This window comes from Mesoplodon bidens (genome assembly GCF_964165515.1).
Source record: "Mesoplodon bidens genome assembly, chromosome: 4".
Taxonomy (NCBI): Eukaryota; Metazoa; Chordata; class Mammalia; order Artiodactyla; family Ziphiidae; genus Mesoplodon; species Mesoplodon bidens.
The window spans coordinates 139588966-139606121 of NC_138160.1; the positions used below are offsets into that span (position 1 = coordinate 139588966).

A 17156-nucleotide genomic window follows, 5' to 3' on the forward strand; every position below is an offset into this window, starting at 1 on the left:
CCCTTCCCCGTGCAGTAGGCACTCTGCAAACAGATGCTTTTATGATCAACAACTATTATCTCCACTCTGCCCTCTCAGGACCCTCCTTCTCCCTTATTAAGCCCTTCCCATCCAAAGTCAGGAACAGAGAATGAGAAGAATAATACATCGCCCTAGGGGGTAGGGGTTCTTTCTGCCTCTCGCTGCTGGGTCCCCAGCACCTGAGGACAAGGCACAGTCCCCACCACGCACATCTGTTGAATGGACAGCCCCAGAGCACACTCTGGCCGTACCAGCAGAGGTTGCCGCTCTAACAAATATACCCAACCGTGTGCAGCGGCAGAAACCCATTAGACAGGCCTTTCTGCTCATAGAACTGAGCCAGGCAGGGTGACATGCAGTGGGCAGCGGGCAGAAGCTCTGCCAGTGTCCCTACATGGCTTCAGGATCACTTTGGCCATCCACTTCCTGCCAGCCTGGAAAGTTTTAAGGACCAGGAAGTGGCGGCCGGTTGGCAGGTCTCCTCACATGACTGCAAGGGAGGCTGGGAAGGTGGGAGAGGGGGCATGATTCCTGGCAGGATGCTGCACTTAATACCCCCCTCTTTCAGATCATCCAAGGTCACAGAGTTGGGTGACACTAGGAGTGCTAATTCCAGGCCCTGGGGCAGGAGAGGCAAGGTGTATGTGTGTGGGGGGAGGATCCCGTGTCACCCTGGGGCTCCTCGTTGACTCGGCTGGCCGCATCCCAGGTCGGCTCCTGTGGCTTCAACAGCCGCATCCTGCCCAATGTGTACCCCATCCGACTGGTGAAGGTCAATGAGGACACCATGGAACCACTGCGGGATGCCCAGGGCCTCTGTATCCCATGCCAGGCCGGTGAGCAGGGTCCTGCCTAGTCCCCGAGGGAGCTGGGGCCCCCCACCTCCTGCCCGCCCAGCACAGCCTGAGCGCTGCCTCCTCCCCAGGGGAGCCCGGCCTCCTCGTGGGCCAGATCAACCAGCAGGACCCGCTGCGTCGCTTCGATGGCTACATCAGCGAGAGTGCCACGAGCAGGAAGATCACCCACAGTGTCTTCCGCAAGGGTGACAGCGCCTACCTCTCAGGTGTGCAGACCCTGGGGGATGGCTGTAGGGATGGCAGGTTGCCATCTTACCTCCCCCTCTCCTCTCTGCCAGGTGACGTGCTGGTGATGGATGAGCTGGGCTACATGTACTTCCGGGACCGCAGCGGGGACACCTTCCGCTGGCGTGGGGAGAACGTCTCCACCACTGAGGTGGAGGGTGTGCTGAGTCGCCTGCTGGGCCAGACAGATGTGGCCGTGTACGGGGTGGCCGTGCCAGGCAAGCTGGGGGCTCTGAGGGTGGTTCTAGGGTCCTGGGAGCAGCCCCAGAGGAGCCCAGCCAGGAGGAGCTTGGAGGTACAGGTACCCTTGTAGGCAGGACCTAAAGCAGTGCACAACCTGGACAACTGCACCCGACAGGGTGGCGGCCTGGATCTGGAATCTCTCCTCATGCCTGATGTTGAGCCTCAGTTTCCTCATCCAGAAAATGGGCTCATGAAATCAGCCGTGGCTCAGGGCTGCAGGGAGTGCAGCAGGAGCTCCATAAAATGTTTGTTGCTTTGGTGAGCATTATTCCAGGTGGAAGGGACTGGAGATCAGAAGCCAGGGGCCACCATTGGAGGGTGGATCTGGTCCCATGGAGGGGCGAAGGGTGGTGGTCTCAGCCAAACCTCTGTCTCCAGGGGTGGAGGGCAAAGCAGGCATGGCAGCCATTGCGGACCCCCACGGCCAGCTGAGCCCCAATGCCCTGTACCAGGAGCTGCAGAAGGTGCTGGCGCCCTACGCACGGCCCATCTTCCTGCGCCTCCTGCCCCAGGTGGACACCACAGGTGCGTCCCCCTGTCTCTTCGTGTATCCATCTGTCTGTTAGTTCCTCAGTCATTTACTTATTTGTCCTAGTTCAGTCCCTGTGCCAGGTCCGACGTAATGGTTCATGGCCAGCCGGCACTGTGGGCTAAGCCCTTTTCTTGTTTTATTTACATACTTATTTCTTTCCATTTCTCACTCCCACTCCCACTGGGTATCCTGCAGTGTTTGGTGCATTTCTTCATATTCAGCATTTTTTCTGATGACTAGGAAATTTGAGCAAATCGTCTCACACCTCTGAGGTTTCCTCTGCTGTAAATCACCCTCTTCTGCGTATCTTTGACCGTCTTTGTGCTGCCTCATCTTTCTTTGTGATTTATGGGAATTTCCCGTAATAGTCTAGATGCTAATTCCTTAGCGGTTTCAGACCTTCTAAATCTCTTCTGTTTTGGAATCTGTTAACTCCGTCCATGGTGCCCTTTATTGAAAAGAAGCCTCTAATTTTGATACAAACTTAAACACCACCACCACTACCACCTCTGCTTTTTCAATTTTGTGGTTTGTGCTTTTGGAAGGCAGCAATGCTCACCACTCTGCCACCAAGGCACACATGTGTGTGCTTTCGAAGTTTCATTTGAAAAGAAAAAAAACCTTCCCAACTCTAGAGCACACAGGGATTCTCCCTCCATGTTTTCCTACCAACCCTAACCCTGTCTTTCACAAAACCCTTCTTTAATAGTCTACCTCAGGGAGTACAAACTTTTCCTTAAAGTCCCAGATAGTAAATATTTTCAGTTGCGGGCCACAGCCTCTGCAGCAATAATTCAGCTTTGCAGCTGTAGGGCAAAAGCAATAGTAAACAGTGTGTACGTGAATGGGCGTGGCCCACCTCGTATGGTGGGCCGAATCTGGCCCATGGGGTGGGCCATGGGCCTATAAGTTGCTGACCCCTGACCTACTGTGTGACAGAGCCAGCCCTGTCCCCTTCTTGGTCTTGTGGGGGGGGTCGGCACGTGACCAGGCAGGGGGTACACAGAGTTTCAGGCCATGATGAGGGTGGTCAGGGAGGCCTCTCTGGAGGAGGGGGCATGAAGCTGAGATCCAAAGGCCAGGGGGGAGTCAGGCAGGCAAAATGGGGAAGAATGGTCCTAGCAGAGGCCTCTTCAGAGGTCTGGAGGTGCAGGACAGGATGGCGAGTTGAGGGGGGGGATTCCTGGAAAGCCCCTGCCGAGTCCCCACCCCACCCCCACTTCCACCCCCATCCCCACAGGCACCTTCAAGATTCAGAAGACAAGGCTGCAGCACGAAGGCTTCGACCCACGCCAGACCTCAGACCGGCTCTTCTTCCTGGACCTGAAGCAGGGCCACTACCTGCCTCTGGATCAGGGTGTCTACACCCGCATCTGTTCGGGCGCCTTCTCCCTCTGACGCTCTTTCTCGGCCCACCAGAGACTTTGCACCAGGCCCAGCAAGCGAGGGGGGCTTGAGCCAGACAGCCCTGCCCTGTCCTGGGGGCAGAGAAACTGGATCCCGGGAGGAGCCTGTATGTCCCGCCTTCACCCTCCTCCTCTCCCCCTCTGGTTGCCCCCTGCCTGTCCTCCACTCCTGTGTCTGTGTGTGTGTCTGTCTCTGCTCCCTGCTTCTCAGCCTCCCTGCTGTCCCTGACTGCCCTCACCTCTCTCCTCCATCTTTCCTCCCCTGCCCTCTTCCTGCCGAAAGTAGAGCAGACACTTCCTGGGAGCTGGGGTCTGTGCGGAGGCCCAGCTGCCCTGGGGGCCTCCGCGGGTCCTCCCCACTGGGTGGTAAACCCGAGTGGGGCCTCTCCACCTCCCTCTCAGCTGTGCCTTAACAAGGCCCACCCAGCCCAGTCCTCCCTAGGCTGCTGGATTCCCGGACGATGTAGGCCTGCATGAGCTCCAGGCAGGCCCTCCACTCTCCTTGCTGAGCTGAGGAGCCAGGGGTGTCTGCCTGGCCAGCCCGGGGGCAGGGGGGCCTCGGCCAGGGGTGCAGGTCAGCAGGAAATCTCTCCCCAGCCGGGCCAATTGCCTTTTGCACTTCCTGTCCCTGGTGGGTCTCCCTTGCCTTGCCTGCCCTTCCTGATACCCCAGAAACTTCTGGAACTGACTGTGACCACTTGGATGTTTCCCCTGCCCAGATGTCCCTGTTCAGGCATCTCCACGGAGCTTCTGCTGGAGGGGCCCTGAAGATGGCTCTGGGTGGCTGCTCAGCCCACTGCTCAGATGCTTACCCTGGCAGAGGCCTCTTGGGGATCCTACCTGGTGTGGCTGCTGGAGGGACACGGGGGAGTGGCAGCAGTGGGGTTGAGGGAAGCCTCCAGGCCAGGGCTGGCATCTGAGATGGCCTCTTGGACCTCAGGCGTTCCAGCCTATTGAATGTCCCGCTAGCCTTGCTAGTGACAGCTCGGACCCTGGGTTGGTGACATCCCGAGACAACCCTGCCCGGATGGCTCGGACATCCCCATCAGCTTCGTCGATGGCTCAGCCCGGACACCCATCGTTGGGACCTGCCACCCAAACTGCCCCTCTGTCCCTCCCTCCGGCAGCACCGTCCCGCACCTAGAACAGCAAGGCCAGTAGCAGGTGACCCCATGCTGTTTTGCATGGGCCTTTCTAAGCACTGAGATTTTGTTTCCTAGCTGAATTTAAGAAATAAACCTGCAGAGTGTCTGGTGCCTGATGGGAGCTCAGTCACTCACCGTTTGTCCCCACATGGCCCAGAACCCTGTGAGTTTCAGGCCCCTCACCGGGGAACACACAGTCACCAGACATGAGCAAAACACACTCAGCCTTTACTTACAGCTCCTGTTGCCTCTTCTCCAACCTGCAAGGCTTCAGGGGTCTGGGGATGGGGGGCGGGGGGGGGCACATGGGTGAGCATTCTCGCCACCTCCCTGCAGCCTCTGGGTCCTCCTGTAGCCCCGTGCTGACCTTGGTGGTCCCGGGAGAGGGACAGCCTATCTGCCTGTGGGTTCCAGCAGGTGCACAGGATGGCCAGGGACAGGGGGTGTGTCCTGGCATGTCCGGCTGCCCCAGGAAGGGAGGCCCTCTGTGTGTGGGGTCAGCACATAAGGCCATAGCTCTGGGTGAGAACCACTGAGCCTGCAAGGGTAGCTGTCTGAGATGGGATTTGAACCCAGGACATTGAGCTCCAGAGTTCATACTCTGAGCTCCAGAGTTCATACTCTCAGCTCGCACCTTCAGCTGTCCCCCCTCCAGAATTATAATGTCTGTCTCGTCTCCACTTCAGGGGACAGAGGAAGAAAGTCTTATGACAATGGAGCATTTGCTAGGAGGGGGCGACCCTGGGGTTGGATGGGGGGTGGATGAGTCCTCGGCCAGCTCAAGGATGGATGAACCATTGATGTGTGGAGCTGGTCCTTGGCTGCCCACAGTGCAAGGAGGGGGGTGTAAGGTATAGCCTCTGAGATGCCCAGTGAGGGTGGGAGAAGGATCTGTTGCTGATGGGGATGGAGCTTCCCTGGTGTGCTGATAAGCAAGTGCATTCTGGGTAACATCCCTTCAGACATCCAACCACCTCCAAAGGTATCATCATGGTCCCCGTTGTACCGATGAGGAAACTGAAGGCACAGGGAGGGGAGTGAACTCATTGTCAGGGAGGGGCTCTGGTGAGAAAGTGGCCCAGTGGGGACCTTTCTCACTGCAAAGCTTGTGACGCTAGTTGCAGCAGTGTAAGAAGTTCTCTCCAGACCAGCAAGAAAATAATCCTGACGTCTCTTAGTGTCAGGGTCTGCGTTTGTTTGCTTTTTAAAATTAATTAATAGGGGACTTCCCTGGTGGCGTAATGGTTAAGAATCTGCCTACCAATGCAGGCAACACGGGTTCAATCCCTGGTTCGGGAAGATCCCACATGCTGTGGAGGAACTAAGCCCGTGCGCCACAACTACTGAGCCTGCGCTCTAGAGCCCGTGCTCCGCAACAAGAGATGCCACCACAATGAGAAGCCTGCGCACCGCAATGAGAAAACTGCGCACCGCAATGAAGAGTAGTCACGGCTCGCTGCAACTAGAGAAAGCCCGCGCGCAGCAACAAAGATCCAACGCAGCCAAAAATAAATAAACATTAAAAAATAATAAAATTAATAGATTTTACTTATCAGGGCAGTTTTAAGTTTACAGGAAGATGAGCGGAAAATACAGAGTTCCCATATACCCTCTCACCTCTGCGCCACTGTTTCCACTATAATTAACATCTGGCATTAGCGGGCTACATTTGTTACACTTGACAAGCTAATGTAGATACATTATTATTAAGCGAAGTCCGCAGTTTACATTAGGGTTCGCTCTGTTATGCATTCTGTGGGTTTCAACAAATGCATAAAGACATGCATCCACTGTTACAGTATCACAAAGAATAGTTTGTCTTGCCCTAAAATTCCCATGTTCCATCTCTTCATTCCTCCTACCCCAACCCCTGATCTTTTTACTGTCTCCACAGTTTTGCCTTTTTCAGAGTGTCATGGACTTGGAATCACACCATGTATAACGTTTTCAGACTGGCTTCTCTCAGCAAGATGCATTTGATGTTCCTCTATGCCTTCTCGTGGCTTGATAGCTCTGTATTTTTTATACCAAATGAGAAGCTCTGTGACTTGCCCCCGGGACCCTCGGTAAATCAGGAAGAGAGCTAGGGATCCGAAGGCGCTGTGCCCCGAGCCTCTCCTTTTTGGAGGGGCCCTGGAAGGATGTGCACAGAGGGGATGTCTTTATTTGTGATGTGGGAAGAAAAATGCCCCAGCCTGGCGTTGGCAAGTACACTGTGAGAGGCAGGGGCTGAGAAGTGCATGAGGGACCAGGAAGGAGCAGCAGCTGCCCGAGAGGGCACGTGGAGGAGGAGAGTTGGGGGCCAAGAGCTTCCTGAGGACGGACGGCTGCAGGCTGAATCCCTGCCCCACACCCCTTGAGGGTCTCCGTCACTCTGGGGAAGATTCCAGGCTCTGGCTAGCACTGTCATCCTGCAGGCTTTTTCCCTTGGACCACAGATGGTTGTTTCCAGCCTGTGTCTGGCCTCAGCGCCTTCGCTCCTGCTGTCTCATGTGCCTGAATCACTGGTTTATTTTTTAAGTGAGCTATTATTCATATACCGTAAAATGCACCCTCTTAAAATGTGCAACTTAGTGGCTTCTAGTATATTCACAAGGTTATGCAACCGTCCCCTCTGTCTAGTTCCAGAATATTTTCATCACCCCAAAAGGAGATCTCATGTCCCTTAGAAGTCACTCCCCGTTCCCCTTCCCCAGCCTCTGGCAAGTACTACTTTCTGTCTCTACGGATGTATGTTTTAGACATTTCATAGAAATGAAATCATATAATATGTGGCCTTTGGTGTCTCACTTATTTCACTCAATATGTTTTTAAGATTCATCCAAGTTGTAGCTCATTCCTTTTTATGGCCAAACAATATACCTCTGTAAGGAGAGACCACATTTTGTTTAACCACTCACCAGGTGATGGACACTAAGTTATTTCCACATTTTGGCTATCGTGAGTAATGCTGCTGTGACCATTCACACAAAAGTTTTTTGCGAGAACATGTCTTGACTTCTCTTGGGTATAAACGTAGGTGTGGAAGTGCTAGGTCACACGGTAACTCTATGTTTAATCTTTTGAGGAACTGCCAGACTGTTTTCCAAAGTGACTGCATCATTTTATATCCCCACCAGCAACAGTGTGTGAGTTTCCAATTTCCCACATCCTCATCAGCACTACTTGTTTTATTATTGTAGTCATTCTAGTGGGTATGAAGTGATATCTCATTGTAGTTTTGATTTGCATCTCCCTGAGGGCTAATAAACAGGACATCTTTTCATGTGCTTATTGGCCATTTGTATACCTTCTCTGGAGAAGTGTCTATTTGGACCCTTTGCCCAATTTTTAATTCGGTTGTCTATTTGGAGTTGTAAGAGTTCTTAATATATTCTGTATACTAAACCCTTATAAGATATATGATTTGAAAATTTCTCCCATCCTGTGGGTTGTCTTTTCACTCTTTTGGTAGTATCCTTTGAAACACAGAAGGTTTTCATTTTGATGAAGTCCAGTTTATGTATGTGTCTTTTGTTGCTCATGCTTTTGGAATCATTGTCTAACCCAAGGACAGAAAGATTTTTGCATTTGTTTTCTTCTAAGAATCTTTTAGTCTTAGCTCTGACATTCAGGTCTTTGACCCATTTAAATTTTTGTGTATGGCATGAGGTATGGATCTGTATTCGTTTTCTAGTGCTGCTGTAAAAAATCACCACAAACTTAGTGGCTTAAAATAACACCAATTATTGCTCTGAAGGTGAGAAGTCAGAAATGGATCTTACTTGACTAAAATCAAGGTTTGGCAGGGCTGCATTCCTTCTGGAGCTTCTGCGAGAATCCATTTCCTTGCCTTTTTCAGCATTTAGATACTGCCGATATTCCTTGGCTCATGGCCTCTTCCTCCATCTTCAAAGCCAGCAACAGTGGGTTGAGTCTTTTTCATGCTGTCAATTCTCTGGTCCTCCTTCTATTTTTAGTGACCTCTGTGAGTACACTACGCTCATCCAGGTAATCTCTTTTAAGGACAGCTGATTAGCAACCTCATAATTCCCCCTGCCAAGTCACCTAACATATTCACAGGTTTCGGGAATTACAGTGTGGACACCTTAGGGGGGACCATCTTTCTGCCTACTACAAGGTTCAACTTCATTTATTTATTTATTTTTAAATTTTTTGCCTGCACCATGCAGCATGTGGGATCTTAGTTCCCCGACCAGGGATCGAACCCATGCCCCCGCGTTGGGAGCAGGGTCTTAACCACTGGACCGCCAGGGAAGTCCCTCAACTTCATTCTTTTGCGTGTGACTGTCTAATTGTCACACCATTTGTTGAAAAGACTATTTTTTTTCCCATTGAATGGTTCTGGCACCCTTGTTGAAGATCCACTGACCAAAGACATACGGTTTGTTGTTGCTGTTTTTCATCTCAGTTCTATTCTATTGATATGTCTATCCTTATGTCAATACCACACTGTTTGGTTACTGTAGCTTGTAGTAAGTTTTAAATCAAGAAGTGTGAGTCCTCCAACTTAGTTCTTTTTCCAGATTGGTTGGCTATTCGGGGTCCTTGCAATTCCATGTGAATTTTGGGGTCAGCTTGTAAATATCTACAAAAAAGGCTCTCAGAATTTTGATAGGGATTGTATTGTATCTCTAGACCAATTGGGGGAGTGTTGCTATCTTAACAATATGAAATCTTCCAACCCATGAACACTGGATGTTTTTCCATTTATTTAGATCATCTTTCAACACTTTTCAGCAAAGTTTTATAGTTTTCAGTGTACAAGTCTTGCACCTCTTTTGCTAAATTTATTAAGTATTTTATTCTCGTTGATGCTACTGTAAATGGAATTGTTTTCTTGCTACTTCTTTTAAAGATGCACTACCTATGCAAATCTCATTGCACTTACTACACTCTCCTAAACTCTCTGCTTCTGAGACGTGGTCCAGCTGCTTTGACCCACCAGGCCTCCTAACCCCTTCCAGTCCTCCCTGCCCATGTTATTCCCTGAATATTCTATCTTATCAGCCAAGGCCCACTTGCCTCAGTCTGGGAGCTTCTTCAGGCAAGAGCCAGGGTGGAGGACTCTCTAAGTCCTCAGAGGGACACAGAGGTCTCCAGAGAGAATATGCAGGAGAAATTCAACAAGTGTATTTTCAGCCCCTACACTGTGCCATAGTTCAGGGGGCTTTGGAGGACTCGGTGAACACAACAAATATCCCTGTCCTCATCAAGTCTATATTTTAATTAAAGAGACGACAAATACCAGCAAGACAAACATAAGTTCAGGAATGCAAAGTCCACCAAAATGCGCCCTCCTCCAGGAAATCACCTCCCTCAACCCGATCCCAGGTCCCCCTCTTCCCGAGCCTGGAAGCTCTGAGCTCCCTTCTCTGGCCCCGCCCTGATACCGGGAGGTTGAGCGCAATTGCACCTGCTCCGCCTGCCGCAGCCCAGGAGAGAGTTCTATGACCGCGCAAAGAATCAATGAGCGCAGCCGGACCGGCTGCCCGACCCGCCGGGATTTCACTCGTGGGACTGCGCATGTGCTACAGGCAGCCGCCCTAAGGCACCGAGAGCTGTGTACCAGGACCAGGCTTTGCGCAGGCGCACTGGCGGCTGCCGGGAGGGCTTCCGCCTCCCTGCCGCCGCCGTCGCCATGGCCGCGCCGGCCCCCGGCCTCATCTCGGTCTTCTCGAGCTCGCAAGAGCTGGGCGCGTCGCTGGCACAACTGGTGGCGCAGCAGGCAGCGTGCTGCCTGGCGGGGGCCCGCGCCCGCTTCACGCTCGGCCTGTCAGGCGGCAGCCTCGTCTCAATGTTGGCCCGCGAGCTGCCCACCGCCGCTGCCCCCGCCGGGCCCGCCAGCCTCGCGCGCTGGACGCTGGGCTTCTGCGACGAGCGCCTCGTGCCCTTCGAGCACGCCGAGAGCACGTACGGCCTCTACCGGGTGAGAGCTACGGGGGCCGCCGGGGGTCACTTTGAGAAGGCCGCGCCCACCGCCTGAACCAGGCTACGGGGGTATTGCAGGGTCACACCGTGCCCACTGTCTCTTATCTGGACTGGATCTGGGAATGAATGGTCTGCTGGGTGCCCTGAGGTCCCATCTGGCTGCACCTCCACTGCCACCCGGGTGGAAAGTGGGGACCTTGAAGCCTCTCTTGATGCTTTATCCGGTAGCCAGGTAGAGGGAATGGCATGGGCAAAGGCGTGGAGGTGAAACAGAGTGGCCCATTCCAGGGACCTAGAGAAAGTCAGGCGCCGGAGGCTCGTAGCGTGCAAAGGCAGAGTTAGGGAAGAGCCAGGTAGGAGGGATCTGCTGTGGAACCTGGGCCTCAGATTCCCCATCTGTAACCTGGACGAGTTCTCGATGGTCTCCACACAGCTTGTGGCGCTGATGACTCCGTGACTGGTTATCTTTGGCCTGGGGCCCCAGACTCCTACAGAATCAGGGGACCCCCTGCCCGCCGTTTTACAAGCAGGAAAACTGAGGCTTGGAGGATCTGTGGTCTGAGCTGGGTGCCCACACCTCCCCCCCAGCCCCCCGCGTCTCAGTCAACTCTTCTTGCCATGGATGGAGGAGGAAAACCCACCCAGGGAAGTGTGGGAGGGGCAGGTTTGGCCAGAAGCCTCAGATCGCTCAGGTTCCGTATGTGTTCTCTTCACAAAGAAGCTTGAGGTGATGGGTTTTTGTTTGTTTTGGTAATAAGCAGGAAGGTTTACTGATTACCAAGCGCTTTATCCATCATCTCATGAAACCCCACAATAGCCTATGAGGCTGGGGGCTGTTAGTACCTCCATTTCATAGATGGAGAAACTGAGGCCATAAGAGGAGAGTCATCTAGTGACCAGTGATGGAGCCGGGGTATGAACCTGCCTGGCCCAGCCCCCCAGAGAGCACCTGGGACCCATAGCAGGGACAGGGGCCACCCTTAAGTCTGCTTTCCTGTGTGTCTTCCCCCAGAGCCTAATTTAAAAGTGGGCTCTTGTTTCTTTTTACTTTGCGTGACTTTGAAAAACTTTTAATTAGAAAAGCCGTACTTGCTCAAGTAACAGAATTCTAACAAAACAGTCAAAGAGAAAGTTGCATGGATATTCAATGCGTGTCCATGTATCCAACACTAGGGACAGGTCCCTCGCAGGGCTCATCGTGGGGCAAGGGGTACCAACACACAGGGCAATAAATAAGGGAAATCCACTCCGAGCCATAACGTAATGCAGTTTGGACAAAAGATAATAGTGTAAGATGGTAGAAAGTGCCAGGGAAGAGGGCGGAGCATCTTTCAGCCAGGATGGTGGGCATTGGGGGGCTCTGAGGAGGTGACGTTTGGGCTGTAACCAGAAGGTGTGAGGAGCCCGCCACAGGTGAGCTGGGGCAGAGGGTAGAGTAGAGGCAAAAGCTGTGCAGTGGGAACAAACGTGGGGCGAGGATTTGCTTCTGCCAGTTCCCCTGTGAGGGGAATCATATTAGTTCCCTGGGCCTGCCGTAACAAAGTACCACCAAATGGGTAACTTAAAACAACAGGCGTTGATTCACAGTTCTAGAGGCCAGAAGTCCAAAATCAAGGTGTTTTCAGCAGAGCTATGCTCCCTGCAAAGGCTCTAGGGGAGGAGGCTTCCTTGCCTCTTGCAGTTTCTGGTGGCTCCAGGCGTTTCTTGACTTGTGGCTGCATCACTCCAACCTCTACCTCTGCTTATACATCATCTTCTCTGATTTTCTCTTTGTGTCCTCCCCTTATAAGGACACCAGTCATTGGATTTAGGGCCCATCCTAATGCACTGTGACTTCATCTTAACTAATGACAACTGCAAAGACCCTCTTTCTAAATAAGGCCACATTCTGAGGTTCTGGGTGGACATGAATTTGGGGGGGCACTAAGCAACCTGGTACAGGGATGCAGAGGTATTCCTCTCCTTGAGGATGGACCCTGGGCACCTTGGGGCTCTCAAAGCGTGAATGTCTCACCCTGTTCTATGGGCCTTCTGCTGTCCAGGCTGGGAGGATTAGCTGGGGCCACCTTCCCGGGGATGGTTCCTCAGCACCTACAAAGTGTTTAGAGAGAGTCCACCCGATCAACCAGCAGTTCCGCTTCCAGGAACCTGCCCAACCGATGCCCAGCCTTGGGCTCCCTGGAAGCCCAAACTGAGGAGGAGGGAATGGCTCTGACCCTGTGGGGCAGGGCAGCTAAGGAGGGGACTCAGGTGACAGAAATGGGGCACCTGTACTCCATCCGGCTTTGCTCAGTACAGTCCCCAAGGGTGTGTATCGATGGGAACCTTGGACAAAGCAGGTCTTTCCAACGATGGATCTGATCGTGCTCCTCCCCAGCTCACACACCCTCCTTGGCTCCCCACTACCCTCAACACAGAGCCCACACTCAGGCCAGCATTCAGGGGGGTCAGCACCATAAGGTCTGGCGGGTTTATCCCATGTCCCTGCCGCCTTCCCCCACTGCTCCAAAAACGATATTGTTTACCTGCTTTTACTTTGTGGTTCAGCTCAGCATTGCCTCAGCTGAGCTAGTCCCTGCCTAAAAGGAGGCACCGAGGTGGGGGTTGCCAGCATCCATCCCAGAGCAGATCCAAGGCCCTGGGGCTCATCTCCACGGGAGAGGGCTAGAGCCCTCTGCCTTGCGGGAGGCCTGATTCCAGGTGCTTCTGCATTAAACCCACGGATCCTAGGTTGGGGTGCCTGCTATGTGCTGGGTACGCTCACCCCATTGTGGCAGCCCAGAAGGGAAGTCAGTGCTTTTCACAATTACATGTCATGCCACCAGGCAGCAGTATGGGGGAGGTGCAGGCAGGGGTGGCTGCTCAGACGAGGCAGCTTGAGGGCTGTGTAAGAGTTTCCCAGGCAGGGTCAGCAGCTGGTGTACCCACTGAGGCAGGAAGGTCAGCAGGGCCTCGTGGAGGGCAGAGAGGGGCTAGGTTTTATCCTGAAGGCCAAAGGACCCTGGGGGTTTGTTTGTTTACTTTTATTGGAGTATAATTGCTTTACAGTGTTGTGTTAGTTTCCGCTGTACAGCAAAGTGAATCAGCTATACATACACATATATCCCCTCTTTTTTAGATTTCCTTCCCATTTAGGTCACCACAGAGCACTGAGTAGAGTTCCCTGTGCTATACAGTAGGTTCTCATTAGTTATCTATTTTATACATAGTAGCATATATGTGTCAATCCCAATCTCCCAATTCATCCCACACCCACCTTTCCCCGCCCTGGGGGTTTAGAAACAAGGCTGTGGTGTGGCCAAACAGGTGCAGGCTGGAGCCAGGAGGCCCCAAGCACCATGGACTTGAAAGACCCCTGGCGGAATGCCACTGGGATCCACTGGGATCCTCACTCACACAGGAAGTGGGTATAATGACAGTCATGTCCTCACCTGGAGGATCCAGGTAGTCATAGGTGCAAGTCCCATGGCACCACAAACTGTGTGTTTCTGTTGGTGACACTGTGCCTCCATCTGCTGCAGACCCACCTGCTCTCCAGGCTGCCGATCCCCGACAGCCAGGTGATCACCATTAACCCCGAGCTGCCCGTGGAGGAGGCAGCTGAGGACTATGCCAAGAAGCTGAGACAGGTGAGTCCCTCGGAGCAGCTGCAGCAAGACCTCATCCATCCGATGGCCTCTCCTAGAGTGCCGGAGCCCCCCTGCTGGGGACACTGTGTGCTTATCACTGGCAGAAACTTCCTGGGGGCAGTCAGCAGACCCAGCCTCACCCTGCAGAGCCCCCTTTGAGGATCCCCCCTCTGAGAGGCCACAGTGCTGCCCTGCCCTTGGGGACCCTAAGGGTGGCCTGGTCTCTGACACCCTGGTAGTGGGCCTGGGTCTTCAAATCTTGGGGACAGTTGTATACCCACACTGTCAGCCAGTTGGACAGTGAAATGTGGAACCTTGTAGATTAGAGTTCCTTTTTTTGCAGGTGAGGCTGAGCATTTCTCACTGGGTTACAACGACTTGTTTTTCTGACAACTGTTTCTTTGTGTCCTCTGCACCCTTCCCTTACAACTTCTTGGGACTGTCTTCTTTCCTCACCCAGGCATTCCAAGGGGACTCCATCCCGGTTTTCGACCTGCTGATTCTGGGTGTGGGTCCCGATGGCCACACCTGCTCACTCTTCCCAGACCACCCCCTCCTGCAGGTGAGCACACCCACGAAGGCCCTGCTCATGTCTGAGCCCCAGCCTCTGCCATCTGGGGCTTCCAGAGCGCTGGAAGGTGCCTACAGCATGGTGTGAGTCAGCCTCTGCCAACAGGCATGCCCGCTGGGCTTGACCCTTCTGAGCCTCAGTTCACCCATCTTAAAACAGGAACGTTAAATCGAGTACCACAGGATTAGCAGGGCGGGATGGAACGATGGATGGACAATGCTTGGCATGTGTGAGTACTCAAGAGGTCAAGTGACATTGTCCTCCTGTCTCTACCTTGGGCCTCCCTCCCCAGGAGCGGGAGAAGATTGTGGCCCCTATCAGCGACTCCCCGAAGCCACCTCCACAGCGCGTGACCCTCACACTTCCCGTGCTGAACTCAGCTCGAACTATCATCTTTGTGGCAACTGGAGAAGGCAAGGCAGCTGTTCTGAAGGTAACAGCTGAGGGCCCCCTTCCCAAGAAGGTTGTAGGCATAGAATATGGCCCTAGACACTACTGTGCTGAAAGCACGAGATCCCAGGATATTTCAGTAATTCTTGGGTTGAAGGGGAGATGAAAACTGCAAATACAGGCTAGTTAGGAGTTAACAATTATGCAATGAAATGGATGACATGAGGCCAAAACTGCTCAGGTAAATTCGTAGCACTTAATGCATATACATATATATTTAATTGTTAAATAGAAAACAATTGAAATAAAGAAATCAGGCACTTTAGAAAGCTGCTTTTGCCCTGTAACAGCAGAGCTGAGTAGTTGCAACAGAGACGGGGTGTGATCTGCAGAGCCAAAATAGTGACTCTCTGGTCTTTGTAGAAGACGTGTGCTGACCCCCATATTAAACAGTCACAGATGATAGAAAGGAAGAGACCCCATCCCTCCTGATTGCTTGAAACTAGGACATCCGGGATGGGCGATATCACTTCTTGAGGGTAGGAGAGGTCCAAGGGTGCTGGGGTGCGGGCAGGGCCCCACGCTCCTGCCCTCTCCACACAGCGCATTTTGGAGGACAAGGAGGAAAACCCGCTCCCCGCCGCCCTGGTCCAGCCCCGCACTGGGAAGCTTTGCTGGTTCCTGGACGAGGCAGCGGCCCGACTCCTGACCGTGCCCTTTGAGAAGCATTCTACCCTGTAACTGGTGCTGAGATGCTACAGCTGGGACCATGCACAACCCGAGTGGCTAGGATCTTCCCAGTCTGGGCCCCGCTGCCAGCCCACTCCAGGCTTAATTTTAGAAAAGCCGAGCGGTGCCACTGGAAGCCGATAGAGTCTGGCCACCAGCCCTGCGCAGGGGCTCAGCCCATGGGCCGTGGCTCTGGGTGACTCAGTTATTAAAAGGAACATCTATTTGAAGTCTCCGCTGTCTCATGATCCTTGGCGGGCAGTGGGACTGTTGGTCCCCGGGTGGAGGGCCTGACCTGCAGCCCTCATCCCAGCACGTGGAGGGCAGGGAAGGGCACCCTGGATGAGTGTCCTGGGGCTGCCATAGCAGAGTACCACAAACCAGGTGGCTTCGAACAACTGAAATTTACTGTCTCACAGTTCATGAGGCCAGGAGTCTAAAATCAAGATGTCAGGAAGGTTACATCCTTCTGGAGGCTCTGCAGGAGAATCTATCCCAGGTATCTCTCCTGGTAGCTGCTGGCAATTATTGGCCTTCCTTAGCTTGTAGACACATCACTCATCTCTGCCTCTGTTGTCACATAGCCTTCTCTTTGTGTGTCTCTCTGTGTCCTGTCCTCCTTTTTTTTTTTTTTTTTTTTTTTGCGGTACACGGACCTCTCACTGTTGTGGCCTCTGCCGTTGCGGAGCACAGGCTCCGGATGCGCAGGCTCAGCGGCCATGGCTCACAGGCCCAGCCGCTCAGCGGCATGTGGGATCTTCCCGGACCGGGGCACGATCCCGTGTCCCCTGCATCGGCAGGCGGACTCAACCACTGTGCCACCAGGGAAGCCCTCCTTTTTTTTTTGTCTGTTTGTTTTCTTGGCCATGCCGCTCAACTTGCAGGATCTCAGTTCCCAGAGCAGGGATTGAACCCAGGCCATGGCAGTGGAAGCCCAGAATCCTAACCACCAGGCCACCAGGGAACTCCCTCGTGTCCTCTTTTTTTATAGATAAGATTTAAAAAAATATTTATTTTATTTATTATCATTTATTTTGGGCTGCATTAGGTCTTCGTTGCTGAGCATGGGCTTTCTCTGGTTGTGGCGAGCGGGGGCTACTCTTTGTTGGAGTGCGTGGGCTTCTCATTGCGGTGGCTTCTCTTTTTGCAAAGCATAGGCTCTAGGCGTGCAGGCTTCAGTAGTTGTGGTGCGCAGGCTCAGTAGTTGTGGCTTGCGGGCTTAGTTACTCTGCGGCATGTGGGATCTTCCTGGACCAGGGCTCGAACCTGTGTCCCCCTGCATTGGCAGGCGGATTCTTAACCACTGCCCCACTAGGGAAGCCCTCCCTCCTGTCCTCTTCTAATAAGGACACCTGTCATTGGATATAGGACCACCCTAAATCCAGGATGAGCTCATGTCAAGATCCTTAACTCATTTTGTCTGTAAAGATGTCTATTCCGAATAAGATCACATTCTGAGGTTCCAGGGGTTAGGATG

General features: G+C 53.1%; 2 protein-coding genes across 5 annotated transcripts in view; both read left to right on the forward strand.

The window, feature by feature from the left end:
• The window catches only part of SLC27A1 (solute carrier family 27 member 1), a 29169-nt gene extending 24624 nt beyond the window's left edge, over positions 1 to 4545 (forward strand). For all 4 annotated transcript variants that reach the window (XM_081230697.1, XM_081230698.1, XM_081230699.1 and 1 more), the window contains 5 exons: positions 731 to 857; positions 947 to 1084; positions 1157 to 1321; positions 1725 to 1871; positions 3119 to 4545. In XM_081230697.1, coding sequence (XP_081086823.1) covers positions 731 to 857; positions 947 to 1084; positions 1157 to 1321; positions 1725 to 1871; positions 3119 to 3276 — 735 coding nt within the window. In that variant the 3' untranslated portion in view covers positions 3277 to 4545. The remainder of the gene's footprint in view (positions 1 to 730; positions 858 to 946; positions 1085 to 1156; positions 1322 to 1724; positions 1872 to 3118) is intronic.
• A 5464-nt stretch (positions 4546 to 10009) lies between these two features.
• PGLS (6-phosphogluconolactonase) lies at positions 10010 to 15909 on the forward strand. Its single transcript, XM_081231880.1, has 5 exons — positions 10010 to 10358; positions 13882 to 13989; positions 14450 to 14551; positions 14853 to 14993; positions 15554 to 15909. The coding sequence occupies exons 1-5, from the start codon at positions 10071 to 10073 to the stop codon at positions 15689 to 15691; spliced, it is 777 nt and encodes a 258-aa protein (XP_081088006.1). The 5' UTR covers positions 10010 to 10070; the 3' UTR covers positions 15692 to 15909.
• Positions 15910 to 17156: the final 1247 nt, after the last annotated feature.

Excerpts from the sequence above, each read along its gene's own strand:
- PGLS (XM_081231880.1), top strand. The coding sequence starts at position 10,071 with ATGGCCGCGCCGGCCCCCGGCCTCATCTCGGTCTTCTCGAGCTCGCAA. Across the intron at positions 10,359-13,881 it reads GCACGTACGGCCTCTACCGG|ACCCACCTGCTCTCCAGGCT; the intron begins GTGAGAGCTACG and ends CATCTGCTGCAG. Across the intron at positions 14,552-14,852 it reads CAGACCACCCCCTCCTGCAG|GAGCGGGAGAAGATTGTGGC; the intron begins GTGAGCACACCC and ends CTCCCTCCCCAG.